Below are 21,618 nucleotides of genomic sequence, written 5' to 3'. Positions count from 1 at the left end.
AGCACTTGAGGGAGAAGCACATAAGGATAAGCACAACATGGGGGAGGCGAGGGGGGAAGCACACAAATGAGAAAGAACAACACAGAGTGCAGCAGAGCAGTGGAAGAAAAATATATGAGGGAGACAGGTGGAAAACAAATGCTCTCTCTTGGTGTGCCTAACCAAAAAGAAAAATGTAGTTCCTGAAAAGAAAGCAATGGAAGGATGCAAGTAAAGAGGCTATACTCAATTCTGTATTATTAGTTTACAATTCGAAGATGGCCACCCATGCATGTGCAAACACAGCTGGCCACCTATGAATGCTTTTGACATACTTTATCATTCCTTGCCATGCAAAGATGGCTCATGTGTTCCTTCCTAGCAGATTGATAATCTTGGAACATAAAAGCAATGGCAAAATGTGCCCACATTACTGTAACCATTGGCAATATTAATGAACAAGTGAGTGGGGAGAGGATGTGGCCTAATGGCTTGAGCGGTCGACCTCAAAGCTGGGGAACCGGGTTCGAGTCTCCGCAGGGACGCTCAACATCCTGTGAATCTGGGCAAATCACTTAATCTCCCTGTGCCTAACAAAATGAGTTTGTTCATCTGTAATGCAACCGGTGCTCAAGTAAAGTGATCTGATACCCTCAATTCGAGTTTGCACTATATTAAAAGAAAAACTTTTTTTTAAAAGTTACTTATATTCAGTAACTCCTTATCTGGTAGAGACTGTATCTAGCTGCAGATTCCTTGCCTTAGAATATCCCCCAACCTCTGGCTACCTGTTCCATGTGGGTTATGGGACCTGCATTTTTGGCCACAAGATGGCTGGGAAGGCTGTTGGCTGTGGTGGCTCAGAGGAAATAGACGCAGTTGGACACCCCTTCCATGACCACAAAAGGGGTGGAAGGCATACTGGGGGTGATGCTATATTTATTTATAAAACGCATGGCTACTCGGCAGAGATCTGGTGGAAGTCTATTCCAGTAAAAAGGTCCTAGACAGGAAAAGGATCTCCCACCCATTCTGAGGAGACCAAAGCGGGGCACCATTGCCAGGAATGCCGAGGAAGAGCGGAGGGTGCCAGCAGGGGTGTATGCACTGATTCTCTTCTTGAGATATGATGCCCCCGTCCCATGCAAGGCCTTATGCTTGAAGATCATAGCCTTAAAAGCCACCCTCTTTTTCACCGGTAGCCAGAGCAGGGACCTTAGGTGAGAGGTCATGTGCGACCTGGGAGGAAGTATGAGCAGCAGTCTTGCTGCGCAATTCTGAAGCAACTGAAGTTTATTAAGGAGCTAGTCTGGCAGGCTGAGGTACAGGGCATTCCCAAAGTCCAATCTAGACGTAATCAGGGCCTGCACTACCTTCCTACGAGCAGACTCGGATAGTAGCGAAATACATTTTTTCAACTTGTGGAGTCAGGGTGTGGTAGGTTATTCGGCCAACAGGTTTCCACAAAGATGTGGGGGGCATCTCTCAAGGTCACGATCTCTGTTTTATAAGGTTGCTTCTCAGATGGTGCAAACCCAGCCACTGAAACACCTTGGTGAGACAGTAAGTAATCAACTTCACATCTAAGTCTATGCCCTTCTCGCATATAAACAGAGGCTGCGTGTCATCTGCGTACGAGATTACTTTTGCACCAAGAGACTCCACGAGAATGGCAAGGGGTGTCAGATATACATTAGAGTGGGACTGAGGACCGAGCCCTGTAGCACACCCACAGACAGGGGCCTGGCTTGTGCAGTATAAGACGGCAGCCAGACTTCCTGAGTCTGTGTGTCCAAAAAGAGGCTAACCAGTTGAAGGCCAAGAGTTTGATCCCTTTCTTGTGAAAGCGCTCGAGCAGCTTAAGGTGGGGGGCGGTGTCAAACACCGCAGTGAGGTCCAGCAGAATCAGCATGGCTTTTCTTCCATAGTCAAGAGTCCTCCGGACATGCTCTACTACTGCTCTACTACTTCGAGGAGCACGGTCTGCATAGATAAGCTCAAGTCCCTTAAAAATCCAAAAGCCATCAAAGGGCATTTCCATTAGCCAGGCTTAGACATCATCTGAAAAATCAGTTGTTCTCAGCCAGGTGTTATGCCGCATGCGCCACCGACTATGAAATCACACTACTCAGCGAGTTGGTCAAGTCGAGTCCACATCATATGGTGAACTTTGCTGCATCTCTCCTGTCAGCAATAGTTCGGGAGAGTATGGCTGGGGTCTCCCTGAGACCATGGGCAGCACTTGTGCAACTGAATTGCAGATCGTATGGGAATATTAGACCAAAAGGTATCCAATCTTTTGAATTCCCAATCCGGTGGAGTGGTAGAGAACGTGCCTGAGTTGATTATAGAAGTGGAGACTTGTACCACCAAGCACTCCGGGGCAGCATGCTGGATAAGGAACCTGAGGTCCCCAAGAGCAGAGCGATGGCAGCCGGGCATTGTCCTATGCACAGGAGCCCCTGGCAAGGCATGGACCAGACCCCGAGTAGGACGTCATTAAGAGCTTCTTTAAATGGAGGTTCAGAGGGGTAGACTGCTGGCTGAAGCACCTCTGTCAAAATGTTTGTCTTGACTGCCACTGAGGACAGCTGAAGGGCCAAGACGTCACCCACCCTATGCACCACCATAGCAGAGAGGCTCCCTCCTCTGTAGCCACGGCAGGAGGAGAGACCAAGCCAGTGTCAGGAAAAGTCACTAGCCTACTGGTCTCAAACAGTTCCTCATTCCAGCTGCCTTCCTCATCTAAAGGATGCTGGCACCCATAAGGACCCTCAGACCCCTCCCATTCCTCTCCCTTTCCAGGTGTATTAAGAGTAAAAGGCACTGGCTCTGCTCCGGAGAGCATGGTCCTGGTCAGTGCTGGACCCAATGCCAGGCAACACCATCTAGTTCAATGCCGGAATCGGGAGTGAAGATGGGGATGGCGCTGCAGTGGCGTTGCTACTGGAGGGGGGGTGCTGAGGAAGGTCTTGGTCTCACCGGTGACTTCGCTCTGGATCCAGTACGTGATCCATGGGGCCTGACTGGCACCAAGGGCAAACTCGCCGGCGGGGATCCAATGTGAGCCCCTCCCAAACCTGTGGGGCCCAAAGGTTATTTGAGCTGGGCGGGGGTCGCTCCTGGAAAATTGGGGAAGCGCGGCGGGAACCCTGACTCAGGCTCTGCCGAAGAGCAAGGCCTTCCGTGTTGATGCTCTCTGGCCACATCGGATGACTTCGACGGGTGCAGTGAAGTCAAAGACCTCTTCAACTTCATGGATTTTATGTGGTGGTGGGACTTATCCTATTCCTCCAATGACTTGGAGTTTGATGATGATCGTTGAGTGTGACTCCGTGAACAATCCCGGGACCTTTTGTACGATTGAACTCTTGAGCATTGCAGGGTCGTTAGACATCGGCGGTCGATGAGATCTAGGGATCGCTCTCTCAGCGCCTTTGGATGCATGGCGCGGAAGTCCTCACAGGTCTTAGAGATGTGGTTCGCTGCCCTCAGGAGGGATAGGAGGTCCAGCATTGGCTCCAGTATTGTCTCCGTGGTTGGGATCAGGTGAGTGCATGACAGAAGGCCAAGCCTTGCATTTTTCCACCGCTCTGACAATATGGATGATTCAGGATCCGGCCCAGGCCTTGTCCAAAGATACCCAGAGTGTGTTAGATTTAGCATGGGCTTTAGCAGATGTACAGCATGAAGTTTAGTCCTTGCGACTGTAAAATCAGTCACTTAAGATGAACTTGACCGATGTCGCCCTCGCTACTCCCCATGGTTATCTGAGGGGGGAGCTGGGTACATGTCCCTTTTTGCAACCTTCACACTTTGGCGAATTGGGAAATCCATCAAGAGCTTACGCTACCGGAAACGCTAATCCTGTTCATGTCACATTCTCCACTCCTATCCAAGTGTCTTTGGTCCCAATGTATCGTCTCTGTGGTTGGGACCAGGTGAGTGCATGACAGTTTGGGGGTCTGTCACAGACATCTGTCAGTGACAGGAAGCACATGGCTTGAAACCAGCCAGTTTCTTGGGTGACATCCTCACACAAGGAGAGAAATCTCACAAAGAGTTGACAAAAGTTAGCAGAAAAGCCAGTCAAAAAATGGTTGAGGGCATCTCAGACTGTATCAGCGTTACCTGGCGCAGAAAAGAAAGAATTGACGTCAGCCCGCCAGGAAGGCCCATAAATAGGACTGGGCACATCACTTCCGGCGTGGGCAATTCTGACATGGAGCCGAACGATATCCCCTCCCAGAGCGATTGGGACTTGCTCAAAAATCTTCCGGCTGGGTCCAAACAGAGGTGGCATGGTGGGCGAAAAACAATGGATTAGGATGCGGTCCCGGGCAATCTCCAGTGGCTGAAATTAATTCAAGCATTTAATCTATCACTTTGTTTTTGATGCCCTTAGTGTGACGGGTATGCCCAGACATGGGTCCCTTGCTCACTGTGTCACTGAAATCAAGCTATACCTAGCTGAGAAGCCCATAATAAGGGTGAAACCAGTCCCGGTTGCTTGTATTCTGGTTCAGAAAAGACCTGGCCTGGCACTTCTAGCTGGACTGAACCCATGGGGAGCAGGGCCAAGGCTCATTTGCATATAGCTGGGTCCAAACTGAGGTGGCATCGTCGGTGAAAAACAATGGCTTGGGATGTGGCCCTAGCAATCGCGAGTGGCTAAGATTAATTCAAGCATTCCTTCCCTCACTTTGTTTTTTGTTGCTTGATGCCAAAAATCTTCCGGGTTCAGTCTGACGACTGGGGATAGTTTAAGGTAAGGAATCTGCGGCTAAAAGGCTCCATCAAATAGCTCTGCTTTCAGATGTTAAAGGCCATACTTATTGTCTTTGTGATTCATGTTTACATCAACTGCCATTCTATTCAGAGAGCTCAGTCAAGTGCAGTTGTTGCAGTTATTACGTTACCACATGACTTTCTTAACAAAAATAAGACTAACGTGGAACAATCGTAAGATTTAATAATACAAAATTGACTTCTGAACACCAGTTTGAACCTGTACATTGGAAGCCAGAAGGTTGACAGAAGTGCCAAGCTCGTTCAACACGCACCTGTTGCAAAGCCTTCAAGTCGATCTTCTGACCCTCCAGCTTCGAGTAAAACTCATCGACAGCCTAGGAAAAAAACAGAAAAGACTAGAAGATGAACCCGGAACGATGTCAACTAGACTAGCTTGAGAAGTAGGCTGCGTAAAATTCATGGCATGTTCTCTTTTATGCAAATATATATTTGTTGTGGGAGGAGGAAACAGAAAAAACCTCCATGTGTAAGCAGTTGATTTGATGGCAGTCAAGTGAGATAACGGTGCAAAGGAGGACTTGTCTTGAATCATTAAACTACAGTTAAAATGCCAGCATTTACAGCCTGATTTAGTCGTTTCATGACAGATTTCATACCCACCATTGTGCAGCAGAGGCACCATCTCTGTCAAAATGCCAGAGAAAGCTCTGTATGCCCCCCGCAATGTTGGTGGTGCATTCCCCCAGAAAATATCTTGACCTACCATGGGAGTAGCCACTTTGGGGAGGACAACAATGGTGAAAATTCCAGAACGTTCATTGTAGATTTTTTGCCTCAGTGCTAGGATATTTCCTGAAAGGGGGTGCACATAGTCAAATATTTACATAGCAATGCTGACTAATAGGGCTGTGTGGTTGTTTTGTTGGTCAGCAGTAAGCAGGAGCGAATTCGGAGGAGAATCTGACATTTTCAGAAGATCCACTTCCACTAAAAATGCACCAACATAAGGCAAATTGTAGGCCGTACCTCACAAGGGTCCACAGATCGCAGTGAGATTGTTGGCTCATAGACTAGATGTAGGCCATTGCCCCATGGTTAATCAAACTGACTGTCAGCAGACAATCCGAATGGGCCTGAAAGAGGGGCGATTGGTTGAAAGGGTTGCTGAGCGACCCTTGACCTCGTTAGGTAGGTCGCTCCCCCTCAGCACAGCACCGCCTGTGCGTCTTGTCCCTGCCCCAGCTGCTGCTGCTTAGGTAAGTTCTGTGCCCCGTGATCTGTGTCCCATTTTTCTTCTGTGCCCCGTGATCCGTGCCCCGTGATCTGTGCCCCCGTGATCTGTGTCCTATTTTTCTTCTGTGCCCCATGATCTCTGTCCAGTTTTTCTTCTGTGTCCCGTGATCTGTGCCCCGTGATCTGTGTCCCGTGATCTGTGCCCCGTGATCTGTGCCCTGTTTTTTCTTCTGTGCCCCCGTGATTCTGTGCCCTTGCCCCCGTGCCGTCTACCGCTCCCGCCGCTGCATCCCCTGCGACTCCGCTCCCCTGACTGTCCATTCGCTGCCCCTACCTCCCGCCTCCCACCTGCTACTCCCTCCCTCCTCTCCATATATGGTGGCCTAAGGCAAGCCCGCCTGCGCCCGTCCGCGCCCAGCGCCAGAACCCCTGGCCCCCGCGAACACCACGACGCCCGCCTCTGCTACGACTCCAGCACCCTCCACGCACTCAACGCCGGACGATCACGCACTTGCTACCTGGCAGCCCCGAAGCGCACCCAAGGACCCTTCTCCTGCCAGAACTGCAGCTTCACCAGCATCCGGCCCGCCAACCCACCTACCAAAGAACCCAACTACCTCCGATGCATCCTTCTCAACACCTGCTCCGCACGCAAACACGCCGTGGAACTCTTGGACCTACTGGACTCCAACACCCCAGACGACGCCTTCCTGACGGAGACCTGGCTGAACCCCTCCTCGGCACCCGACATCGCCATAGCCATCCCGGAAGGCTATAAAATCACCCGCAGGGACCGCACCAATGGAGTAGGAGGAGGAATCGCCATCGTCCACAGGAACTCTCTCAAAGTCTCAACCAACACCGACGACACCCGCAGCACCGCCGAACACCTGCACTTCCAGATCCACACCGATCCCAACACCACCCTCAGAGGTACCCTCATCTACAGACCCCCCGGACCACGAGCACAGTTTAGCGACTCCATCACCGACTTCGTCAGCACACACGCCCTCGCCTCAACAGACTACATCCTCCTCGGGACCTGAACTTCCACCTCGAGAACAACAACGACACCAACTCCTCCACCCTGATCGACAACCTCGCCAACCTCGGACTCAGACAACTCGTCACTACACCCACCCACTCCACCGGCCACACGCTTGACCCCATCTTCTCCACAACTCCGTCTCCTTCAACCACACCACCGAACTCCACTGGACCGATCACCGCTGCATCCACTTCACCTTCCGGAAACCCACCATGCACCACCGCACCCAACAGATGCCGCTCTGCTGCTGGAGCAAGGTCACCGAAGACCAGCTTTCCACCTCCCTCGCCCAGAACCCACCCACAGATCCGACCGACCCCGACACTGCCGCTCGCAACCTCAAACAGTGGATCAACGACTGCGCCAACACTCTCGCCCCCCTCAAGAAGCCCTCCAACACCCACACTAGCAAGAAAGCCAGTTGGTTCACCGAAGACCTCCAGGCCTCCAAGCGCACCTGCCGAAAACTCGAAAAAACCTGGATCCATGAACAAACACCGGAAAGCTACACCACCCACAAGAACGCCACCCACAGACACCACCACCTCATCAGATCCGCCAAAAGGACCTACCTCAAAGACCGCCTAGACAACAACGCACACAACAGCAAAGAGCTCTTCAACATCGTGAAGGAACTCTCCAACCCCAGCTCCAACACCAATGACATCCCACCCTCACAAGACCTGTGCGACTCGCTGGCCACCTTCTTCCATCGCAAGATCGCAGACATCCAAGACAGCTTCAACACCGTCACCTCCCGGCAACCACTGAGACCCCCGCTCCCACGACCACCACCCGCACCAACCGCCTGATCTCCTGGACCAACATTGACGACACCATCAAGATCATGAACACCATCCACTCCGGATCCCCGGAAGACCCCTGCCCACACCACATCTTCAACAAAGTCAGCAGCACCATCACACCCAATCTCCGGAAAACCATCAACATCTCCTTCGAGACAGCGACCTTCCCGGAGAGCTGGAAGCACGCAGAGATCAACGCCTTACTCAAGAAACCCAAGGCGGACCAGAAGGACCTCAAGAACTTCCGACCCATCTCCCTGCTCCCGTTCCCGGCGAAGATCATCAAAAAGGCCGTCAACAAACAACTGACCAGCTTCCTCGAGAACAGCATCCTGGACCCGTCCCAGTCCGGGTTCCGCAGCAACCACAGCACCGAAACTGCCCTTATCGCCACCACCGATGACATCAGGTCCCTGCTAGACAACGGAGAAACCGCGGCCCTCATACTCCTGGACCTTTCAGCCGCCTTCGACACGGTCTGCCACCGCACACTACGAACACGCCTCCATGACGCCGGAATCCAAGAGAAAGCCCTAGACTGGACCTCCTCCTTCCTCTCCGGCAGAACACAGAGCGTCCGCCTCCCCCCCTTCCGCTCCGAAGCCACCAAGATCATCTGCGGCGTACCCCAAGGCTCATCCCTACGCCGACGACACCCAGCTGATCATCTCCCTCACCAAGTACCCCCACACCGCCAAAACCAACCTCCACGAAGGAATGAAGGCCCTCGCCGACTGGATGAGGAACAGCCGACTGAAGCTGAACTTGGACAAGGTCCTCATCCTCGGATCCGCCCCCTCAGCCTGGGACGACTCCTGGTGGCCGACTGCCCTAGGAACACCCCCAACACTCACGCAACCTGGGGGTCATCCTTGACTCTACCCTCTCCATGACGAAGCAGGTCAACGCCGTCTCCTCCTCCTGCTTCAACACCCTCCGCATGCTTTGCAGGATCTTCAAGTGGCTCCCCACCGAAACAAGAAGGATGGGGACCCAGGCCCTCGTCAGCAGTAGACTGGACTACAGAAACGCACTCTACGCAGGAGCCCCGGCCAAACTCCTGAATCGGCTCCAACGCATCCAGAATGCCTCCGCACGCCTGATCCTTGACATCCCTCGCCGCAGCCACATCACACCCCACCTGAGAGACCTACACTGGCTCCCTGTCAACAAGAGGATAACCTTCAAACTCCTCACCCACGCACACAAGGCACTCCACAACACCGGACCAAAGTACCTCAACAGCCTCTACACCTCCAACGCCAGCTCCGCTCCGCAGACCCCAGCACCTTGAGACCCTCGCGGGTATGTAGTGCGCTTTACAAATACCATGATTGATTGATTGCAAAAAAAAAAAAAGGCAATCAATCTAATCTGCCTGGTTCGCTAGTCTGCCAGCAAAGCTGATTCTACTCCACAGGCAAAACTGAACAAGGGGCCGATTTCACCAGTTTTGCATTTTTGGCACTATATTTTGTCATCACTTATGACTATCATATGGGGTGCTGTTTCTCAGACAGCTAGAAACAAAGGCCATGTTTCCCTTATCTCTAAGCTCTGGTTGAGAGCTTGTGTCTTGCCACTTCATCTATCAGCAGGACCAAGACTGTTGCCGCCACATGCTCTCTCTGCAATCCACCTCCCTCAGATTGCATGTAACGACCCTCGCAAGATCTAACTAATCATCAAACCCTTGATAAACAAAAGACTTAAGGCCATTCCTTTAGCCCAATTCTGCAAAACTGATCAACCATATTCATGCAGCCCTTGAAGAGATTGCGCACATCTTGTTCCTCCACCAGGCCAAGTCCCACCTGCCATATTTTGACGAAATGCCTGTTACCATCCTCATCTAAACCATCCCCCTACACTTTGTGACAACAATTTAATAATCCGCAATAACAGCCAATCAGTTTCTTGGATTATTTTATACTTCATATCTACAGCAGGATGTCCTAAGCATAACAATTGTAGTGCTTTTAAAGCCCCTGCATTTCATGCAACCAGCCTTATTTCATACTGATGGCCGAAGTCAAATCTGAATATGCACCCTCTTTTACAACTACAAAGACTGTTCCAATACCTTGTTGAAAGTTTCAAATTCCACATGTGGATGTTTTGCATGCTGAGCGAAGAGAAAGGGGTGAAACTCCTCATACCTGTGAAACAGAATCATGGGTGAGAATATGATAGCTAACAGCTTCAAATAAAATCATTAAATGCAGCGGAAGACAAATCTAGTATATTTACGTAAGAATGTCATCTGTAGGTTTGCCAGGCTCCAGGCTCGGTTTCTTCTCCCTTTTCTGTATGATGTAGCCCTGACAGAAATACAACAAATGTATTAAATACACATGTTGGACTTGGATGCTCTTATCTCTCTAATGTATAATGAAGATTAAGTTCATTGTGAATTAATGGAAAAATGAAAAATATGACACCACATTGGAGGCACCCAAATAATAGAAAAACAATTTTAAGTGCAGACAATTTTAAGGAAATACAAATATATAAAAAATGAAAGCAAATATTTTAAAGGAAAAATTATTTGAACGAAACACAATTAAATTGAAAATGATATGAAGAACTAAACAATGTTATTTCATTGTATTTAAAACATTGGAAGGGAAACAATACAATACCCATATCAACTTCCAATTACGGAATACATTTTTAAAATACACTTGTTCATAAAAATTGCTAAAACCGTATGGTTTCTCATTAATCTTTCTGGATTTTTCACTTTCTTGATCACCTGGCTTTTGACCTTTTTACTGTGGGTGAGCCTCACAACTGGAGACTCACCCACAGTAAACATACTGTAAATGGACAGCATTTGTTTGCGGCCAGTGTCTGCCTTTTAAGATGCTGCTGTGACGCAGCAAAGGTAAGGGGCACTTTGTTAGTTATGATTGTGCACACGTGTGAGGTATGAGTGTGAGACTACCGTCGAGCACAGCTCAGTCACTGCAACAGGTAGTCTGCTACGGACGGGACTGTGCAGAGTAAGATACTGACAAGAGTGGGCCTCATAATATTAGTGGGCACTCATAGGGAAAGTCAGTGCAGTTTACTGTTTTGTCTGCAGTGACACATTTTTATATACATAAGGGGAAATCTGCCTTAGAGTTCAGTTTCGCTTCCCTTTGCTCAGTGAGGTATCAAACTCACTGAGCAAAGGGAAACTGAGATCAAATCAGTACGTTCCAAGAAAGTATCTGTACACCTTTTAGGTCATCCAGAATGGTCATATTTCTCTGCCTCAGCTCAGGTTCAGAGCCCAGGCTTTTTGTCACCCTGCTCGACCAGGTTAATTGCATTTCTCTCCAGCAGAACAACATTTCACGTGTTAAGAGTAGGGGACACGATGATGAAATAAATCACTAGGATACACCAGTGGTGATGATATTCGCCATTGGCACACACTAGAGGGTGAGGGTCTCTAAAAATGCTTCTTTGATTCTTTTGATCAGTTAATTAAAGCACATTGTACCAGGGATGGGAAATTCTAGACCTACTAAACAAAGGAGGGATCCCAGACCTGTGAAGTCAACTCTTTGAAGTTGTGGTGGGAAAGGCCCTGACCGTGATGTCAGCGAGGGGTAGAGCTGGATCCCCAAGAGAAGATAAGACTAGTGACTCCTGCATGGCGCCATTTTGAATCGTCACACCATGCTGTGGTTCCACAGTGAAAAGCAAAGCACTTTGCTCACCGACACAAGTGATGTACAGTTCTTATAGGGGAACATGTGGAAACTCAGGGTGGTATAAAATGTGTGGCTCCCCGCAGAATCAAGAGCTTTCCATTACAAAAATGTGAGGAAAATGTGTGTATTTTTTCCCCAAAGTTTGACATTTGTAATGCTTCTGGGTAAAATTACCTAGCGAGAGCCACGCAAGTAATGCACCCCTGGACTCCCCTAGTTGTCTAGTTTTAAAAAAAGAGTACATTTTGAGTGGACAAATGTGCTGTATCTATGTTGCGTTTTGGGTCATTTCCTGCCATGGGCACTAGGCATACCCACACAAGTGACTTACCAATTTTATCAGGGGACTTTGGAGAATGCTGGGTGGAAAGATACAAGGAACCCATAATTCCCGAACCAGACCTTTTACTACCACGATATACTTGCTGCTTGCCTGAATTGCCTTCTGATCATTTTTAGCCTGTGATTTTAATGATTGCACTTTGTTTTTTAATTCTGAGTATTTTAAATTGTATATTGTGTATTGTGCTTGAACACGGGGGTGTTTGGGGAAATAATAGATCTATTGCTGCTGGAGAGGGCGGGGAAATCGAACCCTGATCTTTCTAACCATGCCGACTGACGCCACCATCTTTTGGGACGGACGCGGTCTAGCTGTTTTTTCGCGCTGGCTTTAAAACGGGACGTTGCGCGAGCGCGCTTGAACCCATAATTCCCGAACCAGACATTTTGCTACCACGATATACTTGCTGCTTGCCTGAATTGCCTTCCGATCATTTTTAGCCTGTGATTTTAATGATTGCACTTTGTTTTTTGTAAACAAATGTATTCGTCAAATACACATTTAGCGGAGCTCTGTAACCCAGAGACTTCCGTAGCATCAGTAAACAAACACCCGGCTTTGACATTTTTACCATAAAATACCAAAAAAATATTACATAAGGGACGTGCAGAAAAATGCATCCCCACTAAACAAATGAACATGAAACACCCCCAACCCCCCTCCCCATCGCACCGCCAATCCAGCCAGAGCAGCAAATCTGTTCGTAACTACAATCCTACCCTTGCTATGGACCATGTCTATGAGACACAACTGCGCCCAACACACAAATGGTACATGCCCCCCCAACACAGAGGAGAGAAAGACTGCCACCCACACAATTATTCCGCTGGAGTGGGTTCCAATTCCAGTCCCCTGTAATCTGCCCATCGTTTCCAAATTTTATAATGTTTATGCGAGCAACCCCGTGCCACAAAAATAGGGGCCTCTAGGCCCATACAGAAATCTAGCCCAGCCTTCCAAACTGAGACGGAGGGTGCGGCCGTCGCCTTCCAAGCCCTCGCTATGTCCCGCTTAGCAAGAGTAAAGCCCAGGAGCATCAGGTGGCGCTTATAAACATTGCCCCCTAGATCATCCATAACATGCAGGAGCACTAGTTTAGGAGACCAAGGGAGATCCCAACCCAGAACCTCTGAGAGGCATGTCAGCACACCCCGCCAGAACCTATTTAGTGCAGAACAATCCCATATAGTGTGTAGCAGCGACCCCTCTTCATGCAAGCAGCGAAGGCAATTCGGGGATGCCACCAGACCCGCCCTATACAGTCTAACTCTGGTAAAATACACTCTGTGGAGGTATTTAAACTGGATGAGTCGAAGGCTCACGGCGATGGCCGCCCCGCGTGGGGATGCCAGGGCCTCCGTCCAGTCCTCCTCCTCGAGCGGGCCCACATCCTCCTCCCATACCCCCGGAGACGCTGCAGAGACGGAGAGCAGTGTGTCACAAGGGACTGGTATATTTTCGATATCTTGTGGTCCCGCAAGTCTCCCATGAAGACTTTCGCCTCTATTGGACTAAAATCGTCCAACTCCTCCAGACCCTCTAAGCTGGGAGAGAGAGCATGCCGGAATTGCAAATATTTAAAGAACTGGGTGCGCGGCATTTGAAAGTCGTTCTGTAAATCTTGGAAGGATTTCAGGATAGGACCCCTCATGACATCCCCCAGAGTGGAGATCCCAATCGCATACCAGTCCTGGAAGCCGGGCAAGGTCGCCAACTGCGGCAGGCCACCATTCCGCCATAGTGGCGTCTCCCCAGTCAGGCGATTCCACCAGCCCATCCTCCGCAACGCCGGTCTCCAAACCTGAAATACCAGTTGTGTCACACTCAGCAAAGATCGCCGCAAGGGCGCAGAATAAAGGAGTGTGTGCAGTGAATGATGTCCCATTAAGCGGCGCTCAAGGCTATACGCCGGATCCGACCTGTCACCATACCACCATTCATTAAGGACCAGCAAGTGGGAGGCCATATAATATGAGAGAATGTCGGACGTAGGGAGTCCCCCGCAATATGTGGATTTAAAGCAAGTACGAAGAGCCACCCTCACAACCCCCCCGCCCCAGAGAAACTGACCCAGCATCGCATTTACCTGACGGAAACAGCCCGCAGATATAGGATACGGATGGTTTTGCAGCTGATAAAGCAATCGAGGAAGGACAACCATCTTGAAGATGGCCGAACGGCCATATATAGATAGGGGCATGTGGGACAAAATTCTGAGATCGTCACGCACCCTGTTCCATACCGGCACCAAGTTCTTTTCCCAAGAAGTCGACCGAGCGTCCGAGAGGAACACGCCCAAATACTTCAGCCCCCCACGCGCCACCTGCACCACGGAGGCCCAGGGACCAGGGTCGGCCCCCTCCCCCAGGATCTACAGGGTAGACTTACGCTCGTTTATATACAAGCCGGTGGTCTCCCCAAACACCTGCATGATACGCAACAGCCGCGGGCCGGTCCTATCTAGCTGCGTAAGAAAGAAGAGCACGTCGTCCGCATATAAAGCGATTCGATCCGACAAGCCATTGGCCCGTTCGAGCCCCGATACCTGCGCATCTATACGCACCCAAGCAGCCAGGGGCTCCATTTGCACTTTGTTTTTTAATACTGATTATTTTAAATTGTATTTTGTGTATTGTACTTGAACACGGGGGTGTTTGGGGAAATAATAGATCTATTGCTGCTGGAGAGGGCGGGGGAATCGAATCCTGATCTTTCTAACCATTCTGACCGACGCCACCATCTTTTGGGACGGACGCGGTCTAGCTGTTTTTTCACGCTGGCTTCAAAACGGGACGTTGCGCGAGCGAGCAGGAGACGCGCTGCTGGAGTGCATAAGGCAAGCCCGTCTGTGCCAGTCAGCGTCCCGGAGGCGGCCGGCGTTGGACATATCGTCGGTTCGTCTAAGGGGCGGTTACCATTCATTACATATGAAAGGGAACTTCTATTCAGTATCGGCAGACGTATGAACTGCAAGCCCCACTCTTCCTCGGCTTTGAGTGTGGAGGCTGTCCCTTGCAAAGACTGCAATTGGTTGGCCTCTCATGCCTATGGGTCACGGGGTGAAACACCGACTCCAGCGAAGAACAAAATGCACATGGGCGGGTGTGGCCTGCATCTTTCAGCGTCACTGCTTAATATTCGCTCAGTCAAAAAACATGAGCTCCAACTTCAGGAACTATTAGAGGACTCTAGTCCTGACATGATGTTTCTAACTGAAACATGGCTAACCGAGGCTTCTAATCCTACCATTGCCGGGGCGATCCCCTCAGGCTATCAGATCCTGAGGAAAGATCGGGGTAAAGGGAGGGGTGGGGGGCTGGCCCTTATTTACAAAAGCACCTTCAGTTGCGTCCCGCTAGCTCTCTCAGAGATTGAGGGGGCTGAGTCCATGGGTTTTCTTCTAACCATCTCGGCCCATCAGTCTATCGCCAGGGTGGTTATTTATCGTCCACCAGGGCCGGCTGGGAAGTTTCTGGCGGTGATTAGCCACATTATCTCCACTTTAGCTGCTAAATATAGTCACTGCTTGGTCCTTGGTGATTTTAACTTACACATGGACAATTTGTTAGCACCGGAGGTGCTCAAACTGTATGAATCCCTCGATATATTACGTCTGACCCCTTTTGTACACCTACCTACTCACGATAAGGGCCATATTCTAGATTAGATTTTTTCTTCGACTCCAAAAGATGTTGAAGTCCCTCTTCCCCTTACCTGGTCGGACCACTGTTTGGTATATTTTAGAGTCCCTAAGAGTCTCAATCGGTCCCGTCCACAGGTAAATGTACGCACCAGTAGTTTTAGGTCTTTTAACCAAATCACTCCTGATGCCATACAAAGCGCTTTGCAATCCCACCCCATTCCATTCTGTGGGACTCTCAAAAATGATGTGCATTCCTTGGTTCAATGGTTATCCCTTAGAGCCTTAGAACTTGCCGCCCCCTACCCCGAGAGCGACAAAAACGATGTGTGCTTCTGCCCCCTGGAATACTGAAGCGCAAAGGAAAAGTAAAACCGCCTGTAAACACCTAGAAAGGATATGGCGAGCAAATTACACGCCCCTTGACAAATTGACTTATAAAACAGCTCTATGAGATCACTACCGGAAAGTTCGTGAGGGAAAGAGACTTTTCTTTTCAACAAAAAGCGACCAGGCCGGCAATAAAGGTAGAGAACTTTATAACATTGTTAAAAATATGTCCTAACCCGCAGTCATTAGACGCCTGTTTGTGCCATCTAGTAAATGTTGATGGCTTCTTTCTTTTATGATAAAATTAAAAAGATTCAGAATTCATTTGAAATACAGTCGCCGGACTTAACTTCAGACCTAGATTTTTCCAGTGCTGCTGTAAGCTCTGAATTCTCCCTTTTGCAGTTTCCTGCTATCTCCATGGTCCAATCACTAACTATTATGAAGTCCTTGAAATCGGGCTCACCGGCCGACCCCTGTCCTGCCAGGGTGCTGTCGGTAATTGCAGAGGCAATTAATCCTATAGTGAATCGGATTTTAAATAACGCCTTGCTGGAAGGATATATGCCTCTTTGCTGGAAACATGCCAGAATTCGCCCTCTGCTAAAAAAAAACCACGGCGGACCCTGATGAAGCCGGTAACTACCGTCCCATATCGTTGCTTTCTTTTTTTGCAAAGGTTTTGAAGAAATATGTTAACTCCATCCTCACTGAATACATTGAGACCAATCATCTCTTGCACCCTAGTCAGTCTGGTTTTAGGGCTAATTTCAGTACTGAAACAGCCCTTTTAGAAATATCCGAGACCATTAAAGCCACGCTTGACAGGGGAGGCAACGCGGTGTTGGTCCTTTTGGACCTCTCTGCGGCTTTTGACACCGTGCCCCATAACACACTGGTGCAAAGATTGGCCGAGGGGGGCGTAGGCGGCATGGCACTGAGTTGGATCAGGTCCTTTCTCAGTAATCGTCTTCAAACCTTATGGTCCCCTCCGTTTGCAGCTGCTATTCCACCCTTGAATGTCGGGGTCCCGCAGGGCTCTATTTTGAGCCCTACTTTGTTCAATCTTTACATGACCCCCATTGCTCGCCTCAATTAACAACATGGGGCAAAGATTGTATTGTATGCAGACGATACTCAGCTGCTGTTCACCTGTGCAAAGGGCACCGAGTTTGATGGCCATATAATAAATACTTGTCTTTCTGAAGTCTTTTCGTGGCTTAAGGATAATCAAATGAAATGTAATCCTGACAAATCCGAGATTATCTTCTTCGGCCATCGTCCCTGCGAGACCTGGCATAACTGGTGGCCGCGGGATCTGTCTCCCCCGGGTCGTCAGTGACCGTGGTTAAGAATCTCGGAGTCAGGATGGACTCCTCGCTTTCTGTGAAATCCCAGATCCAGTCTGTGGCAGGGACCTGCTTCGGGATTTTAAGAATGATGAAGAATTTCTTACCTCTGCATTCTGTCTCTCACAGAAGAATCATAGTCCAAGCTTTGGTTACCTCGCGTTTGGACTATGCGAATTCTTTGTATTTGGGTGTTCCCAGTTATTTGATCTCCCGTTTGCAGGTGATTCAAAATGTGGCCGCTAGGGCCATATTTCTGGTCGCCCCCAGCACTCTCTTTTCCTCCCTGCATTGGCTGTCGGTCCAAAAGAGAATTTATTTTAAAGCCCTGATTCTTATGTTTAAAGCTTTTAATCAGATTGGAGCTCCTTACTTAAGACATAGGTTCCCCCGCTATGTCCCTCAACGTACTTTGAGATCCTCTTCCCAACTCCTGACTTTTGTGCCGAAAATTGCACTTACGCGGGTTGGAGGCCGCTCTTTTCAGGCGGTCGCCTCCGGCCCATGGAACAACCTCCCCCTGCCTCTCCGTCAGGCCCAGGATCTGCTTTCCTTTAGAAAAATGCTCAAGACATGGCTATTCCAACTTTAAATTGGCTCAACTAGCATTTGTCGCTTGGACCTGGGTTTTTCTTCTGTTGCTCGGGTGCGTGTTCTTTTTCAGCGCCGGGACACTCTTGGGAGTAGCCGCGCGCTCTACAAATACCCAACATAACATAACATAACAAAGAGGTTTCTGGCTCCCTGCAGATTCCAGAACTTTCTATCACAGAAATTTGAGGAAAATTTATTTTTCTAGTCAACGTTTGTGGTTTGGAAGGGATTCTGGTTAAAAACAACAAGTGAGAGGCACACAAGCCACTCCCACCCTGGATTGCCCCAGCTGTCTGTTTCAAAAAAGTCTAGGTTTGCTTGGTTTCCCTAGGTGCTAGAAGAGCTAGGTTCCAAAATCCACACTTATCCACAGTGGGAAAAAAGAATCAGCTTTGAATGGAAAAATGTCCCACGTCCATGTTGAGTTTTAAGCGGTTCGCTGTCGCGGCCACTAGGCCTATCCACAATAGTCTGTCCCATGCCAAGGAACTTCAGGCAGGCAGACGAGAGGTCCCAGTCAAGAAAGACCCAAAGAGAAGCGGCCGAGGAGAATGTTGAAGTTATGGAAACCCGCCATCAGAACACCGATGAGATCCTCGCAACACTGGGGGGCACACGGCAAAACTCGGATTCGGAAGATGATGTGACTTTTAAGCCAGCAGCGCAGACTGTGCGTGGATCGAGTGGATATGTTACCACAGAGCAATCGGAGAGAGAGGATTCGGCGAATCCGGACAGCGAGCACTGAAAGCATTCAACGGCTTGAGAATCCTGACACGATCCTGGTGGAAGCAAGTATCCAACAGCAAAGTCAGCTAAGTAACGGCGAAGAGGAATGTGATGCAGGGGCCGGAGAAGAGCAGAGGGACAGTAGGACTATCCTAGGGCCTTGTGGACTTTGTGAACCTTGGCCCGAGGTCACTGCTGCACGTCGGCTTGTGAGAGGGAAGTATACTGTGTGTTTTTGCTGCATTATTGTGTAGTTAATTGAGGGGGGGGGGGGGAGGGCTACAGACCTCTTGGTGGAGTATCCGTGCCAGAGTTGTCATGTTGACGAAGTGGGGGGTGGTGTGGGTACCTGAAGAGTGTAGGGTGGGGGGGCATGTTGGATTTTGTCAAACATTGTGGGATTTGTTTATTACAAGGGGGAGGGGTATGTTTCCTCCAGTTTGATTGCATGAATACCGAGATTGTGAAGGTAGGAAGATGTAGACACCCCTCTGGGGGAGGGCTGGGCGTGGGTTGATTCAACACCTACATGGCAATGGCGGTGGGCAGGTCCACAGCACTGACATGGAATGTCAATGGGTTAAGAAATAAAATCAAGCATGGGTTAGTGGCCAATTACCTCAAAAGCCAAACCTGACATAATATTTTTACAGGAGACGCACCTGATGGGCTCGAGTTGCTCTTTCCTAGGATGAGGGCACTTCACTACCCTGGCACACGCGGGCTTTACTAAAGGTTCGAGGGGAGTGGCCTTTCTCATCAAAAAGTCTCCCCCTTTTCGTGTCACAGCAATGGGTAGACCCCGATGGGACATACGTCGCAGTGCAGGGAATTTGGAACCGGAAGACATTTTTACTTATTAGTGCATATGCTCTCCCACGACTGCAGCAACGTATGCTAGATAAATTGACGGAGATCCTATTATACTTTGGCCCCGCCACTCATATTATAGGAGGGGACTTCAATGACATAATTGACCCCGCCCTAGATCAAACTAAATCACGCTCTGGGTCCTATGGACCCTACCCACTGGCCCTGTTCCAAGATGCTCTTAGAAAGACTGACTTATGGCACAGGCACCATCCAACCCTACGTGCCTACTCCTATTTTTCGGGGGCTCACGGGGTGTTCTCGAGACTGGACTAACTCTTCGCTCCACCGGGAGAGATTGGTCATGTGGAGAGGATAGAATACTTAGCGAGGGGTATCTCCGACCATTCACCACTTTTATTGACGGTAGGAGGGAGGGGTGACAGTCAAGTAGCACACTGGAGACTGAGGTCATGGGCCTTGAAGGACGAAGGAATTGCTGAGGAACTCAGGGTGGATTCGGAGCTCTATTTTAAAGAAAAGGTCAGCTCAGTGCAGTCGGCAGTCACTTTGTGGGAAGCATTTAAGGCAGTGCTCAGGGATAGAGCACAAAATATAATTGCCCATAGGAAAAGGCGAGAAATTCAAGAGATAGAGGCCTTAGAACGTAAACTGATAAGTCTAGAAAGAAGTGGCACCTCTGCACCGAGTAGTCATGCCCTTCGCCAAATTGACATAACCAAAAGGGAATACCAAGCGTTAGTAACCCAAGCGGTAAAGTCTCAGCAATTGGCAGTCCAACACCGACTGTACGAGACAGGTGATCTGGCGGGGAAATTACTGGCGTGGTTGGGCAGAAAGGAGATGGAGTCCAGATGGGTAACGTCCATTCAAGAACAAAACGATACTTACACCACACCCAGGGATATAGCGGGGGCTTTTGCCCAATACTACACAGACTTATATGCAACCAAACCGCAGGCGAGTGAGGTGCAAATCACCCAATACTTAGACACAATTGAGCTCCCCTCGCTCTCCCCAGAGTAGAGAGACAGGCTTGAGGAAGATCTCACTCTTGAAGAAGTGACGGAGGCCATTGGTCGCCTAAAGCCCGGGAAAACCCCGGGCCCAAATGGTCTCCCAGGGGAATTCTTTAAATCAAATAATAGCCTACTGGCCCCACACCTGCTCAATATGTTCCAGACGTCCAAAGATCAAGGGAGTCTCCCAAAAGATCTTTGAATGGCCACTGTAGTGGTAATACATAAAACAGGGAAACCCCCGGAAGACTGTGGATCCTATCGACCCCTATCGCTGCTCAATATTGAAACGAAAATCCTGGCCACTATTCATGCGATATGTCTGCTGACGGTTATCACTCCCCTGATCCATCGGACCAATCTGGCTTTAAGCCGAAGCGAGCCACACGCTTTAACCTATGGCGACTGACTTATTGGATGGACACAGTGCAGGATCGGGATAGCATTCATTGGCCCTTCATGAGGTGCGTCCTGGAGAAGTTTGGACAGTGGCGGTTCGTCCATTGGGGGCGTTGGGGCATAGCCCCCCCGCCCGTAGCTCCCTCGGCGTTAATCAGTTTACTTAAGTTTAAAGATGCCGAGCAGCCGAGGGAGAACCAACTGACAATCATGTCAGTCAGCATGACGTTGGACCGCCCACCCCCTTCAGAGTCTGAAGGGGGTGGGCGGTCCGGCGTCATGTTGACTGACATGATTGTGTCAGACATGGGGCAACAGGCAGCAGCACAAGTGCGCATGAGTGGGGAAGGTGAGCGGATTTTCACCCGTGCCGAGTCATGCGCACTTGTGTTTGCACTGGCTTGCGCATGCCCATTAGGAGCCCCTCGGTCTCCTAATGGGCAGGCCGCGGGCGTAGCGTAAGCTGTGCCGTCGGCCAATCCTGGCGCTGCTGGCAGCGCCAGGTTGGCTGAGAGGGGTTGGTAGGCCCCTCCAGTGCCGTTCGTGAAGGCGCCCAGGGGAGCAGAGGTCTGAGAGGTGGCGTGGACCGGTGGACCGGCTGTGAGGTAAGTTTTTAAAAAAATATTAAATTCCCCCCCCCCCGTGCGCGACTCCCCCCCCCTCCCCGCGAGCCGCGACTGGCATCATGAATCATGATGGGTGTTGTTAGACCGCCGCACACAGTCTGTTTTAGGAAGGGACTCTGGATTATTATATACTTTATGCCAGCCCAGTCCGGCCGACCTGAAGTGCCCTGGACTTGCAAAAAAAGGTCTTGGCTGCGCCGTCACAAGCTCTTCCGTCACTAGCAGCCTGTCAT

At 49.8% G+C, this 21,618-nt stretch overlaps 1 protein-coding gene across 2 annotated transcripts in view; it reads right to left on the bottom strand.

Moving 5' to 3' along the window:
- The window catches only part of NEMF (nuclear export mediator factor), a 453,826-nt gene that overhangs the window by 271,343 nt on the left and 160,865 nt on the right, over nt 1-21,618 (bottom strand). For both annotated transcript variants that reach the window (XM_085627010.1, XM_085627011.1), the window contains exons 9-11: nt 10,069-10,139; nt 9,902-9,977; nt 5,043-5,105 (exon numbers count right to left, since the gene is read on the bottom strand). In XM_085627010.1, coding sequence (XP_085483136.1) covers nt 5,043-5,105; nt 9,902-9,977; nt 10,069-10,139 — 210 coding nt within the window. The remainder of the gene's footprint in view (nt 1-5,042; nt 5,106-9,901; nt 9,978-10,068; nt 10,140-21,618) is intronic.

This window comes from Triturus cristatus, chromosome 9 (assembly GCF_964204655.1).
Source record: "Triturus cristatus chromosome 9, aTriCri1.1, whole genome shotgun sequence".
Classification (NCBI taxonomy): domain Eukaryota; kingdom Metazoa; phylum Chordata; class Amphibia; order Caudata; family Salamandridae; genus Triturus; species Triturus cristatus.
This window is presented reverse-complemented; position numbering and strand designations above follow the sequence as displayed.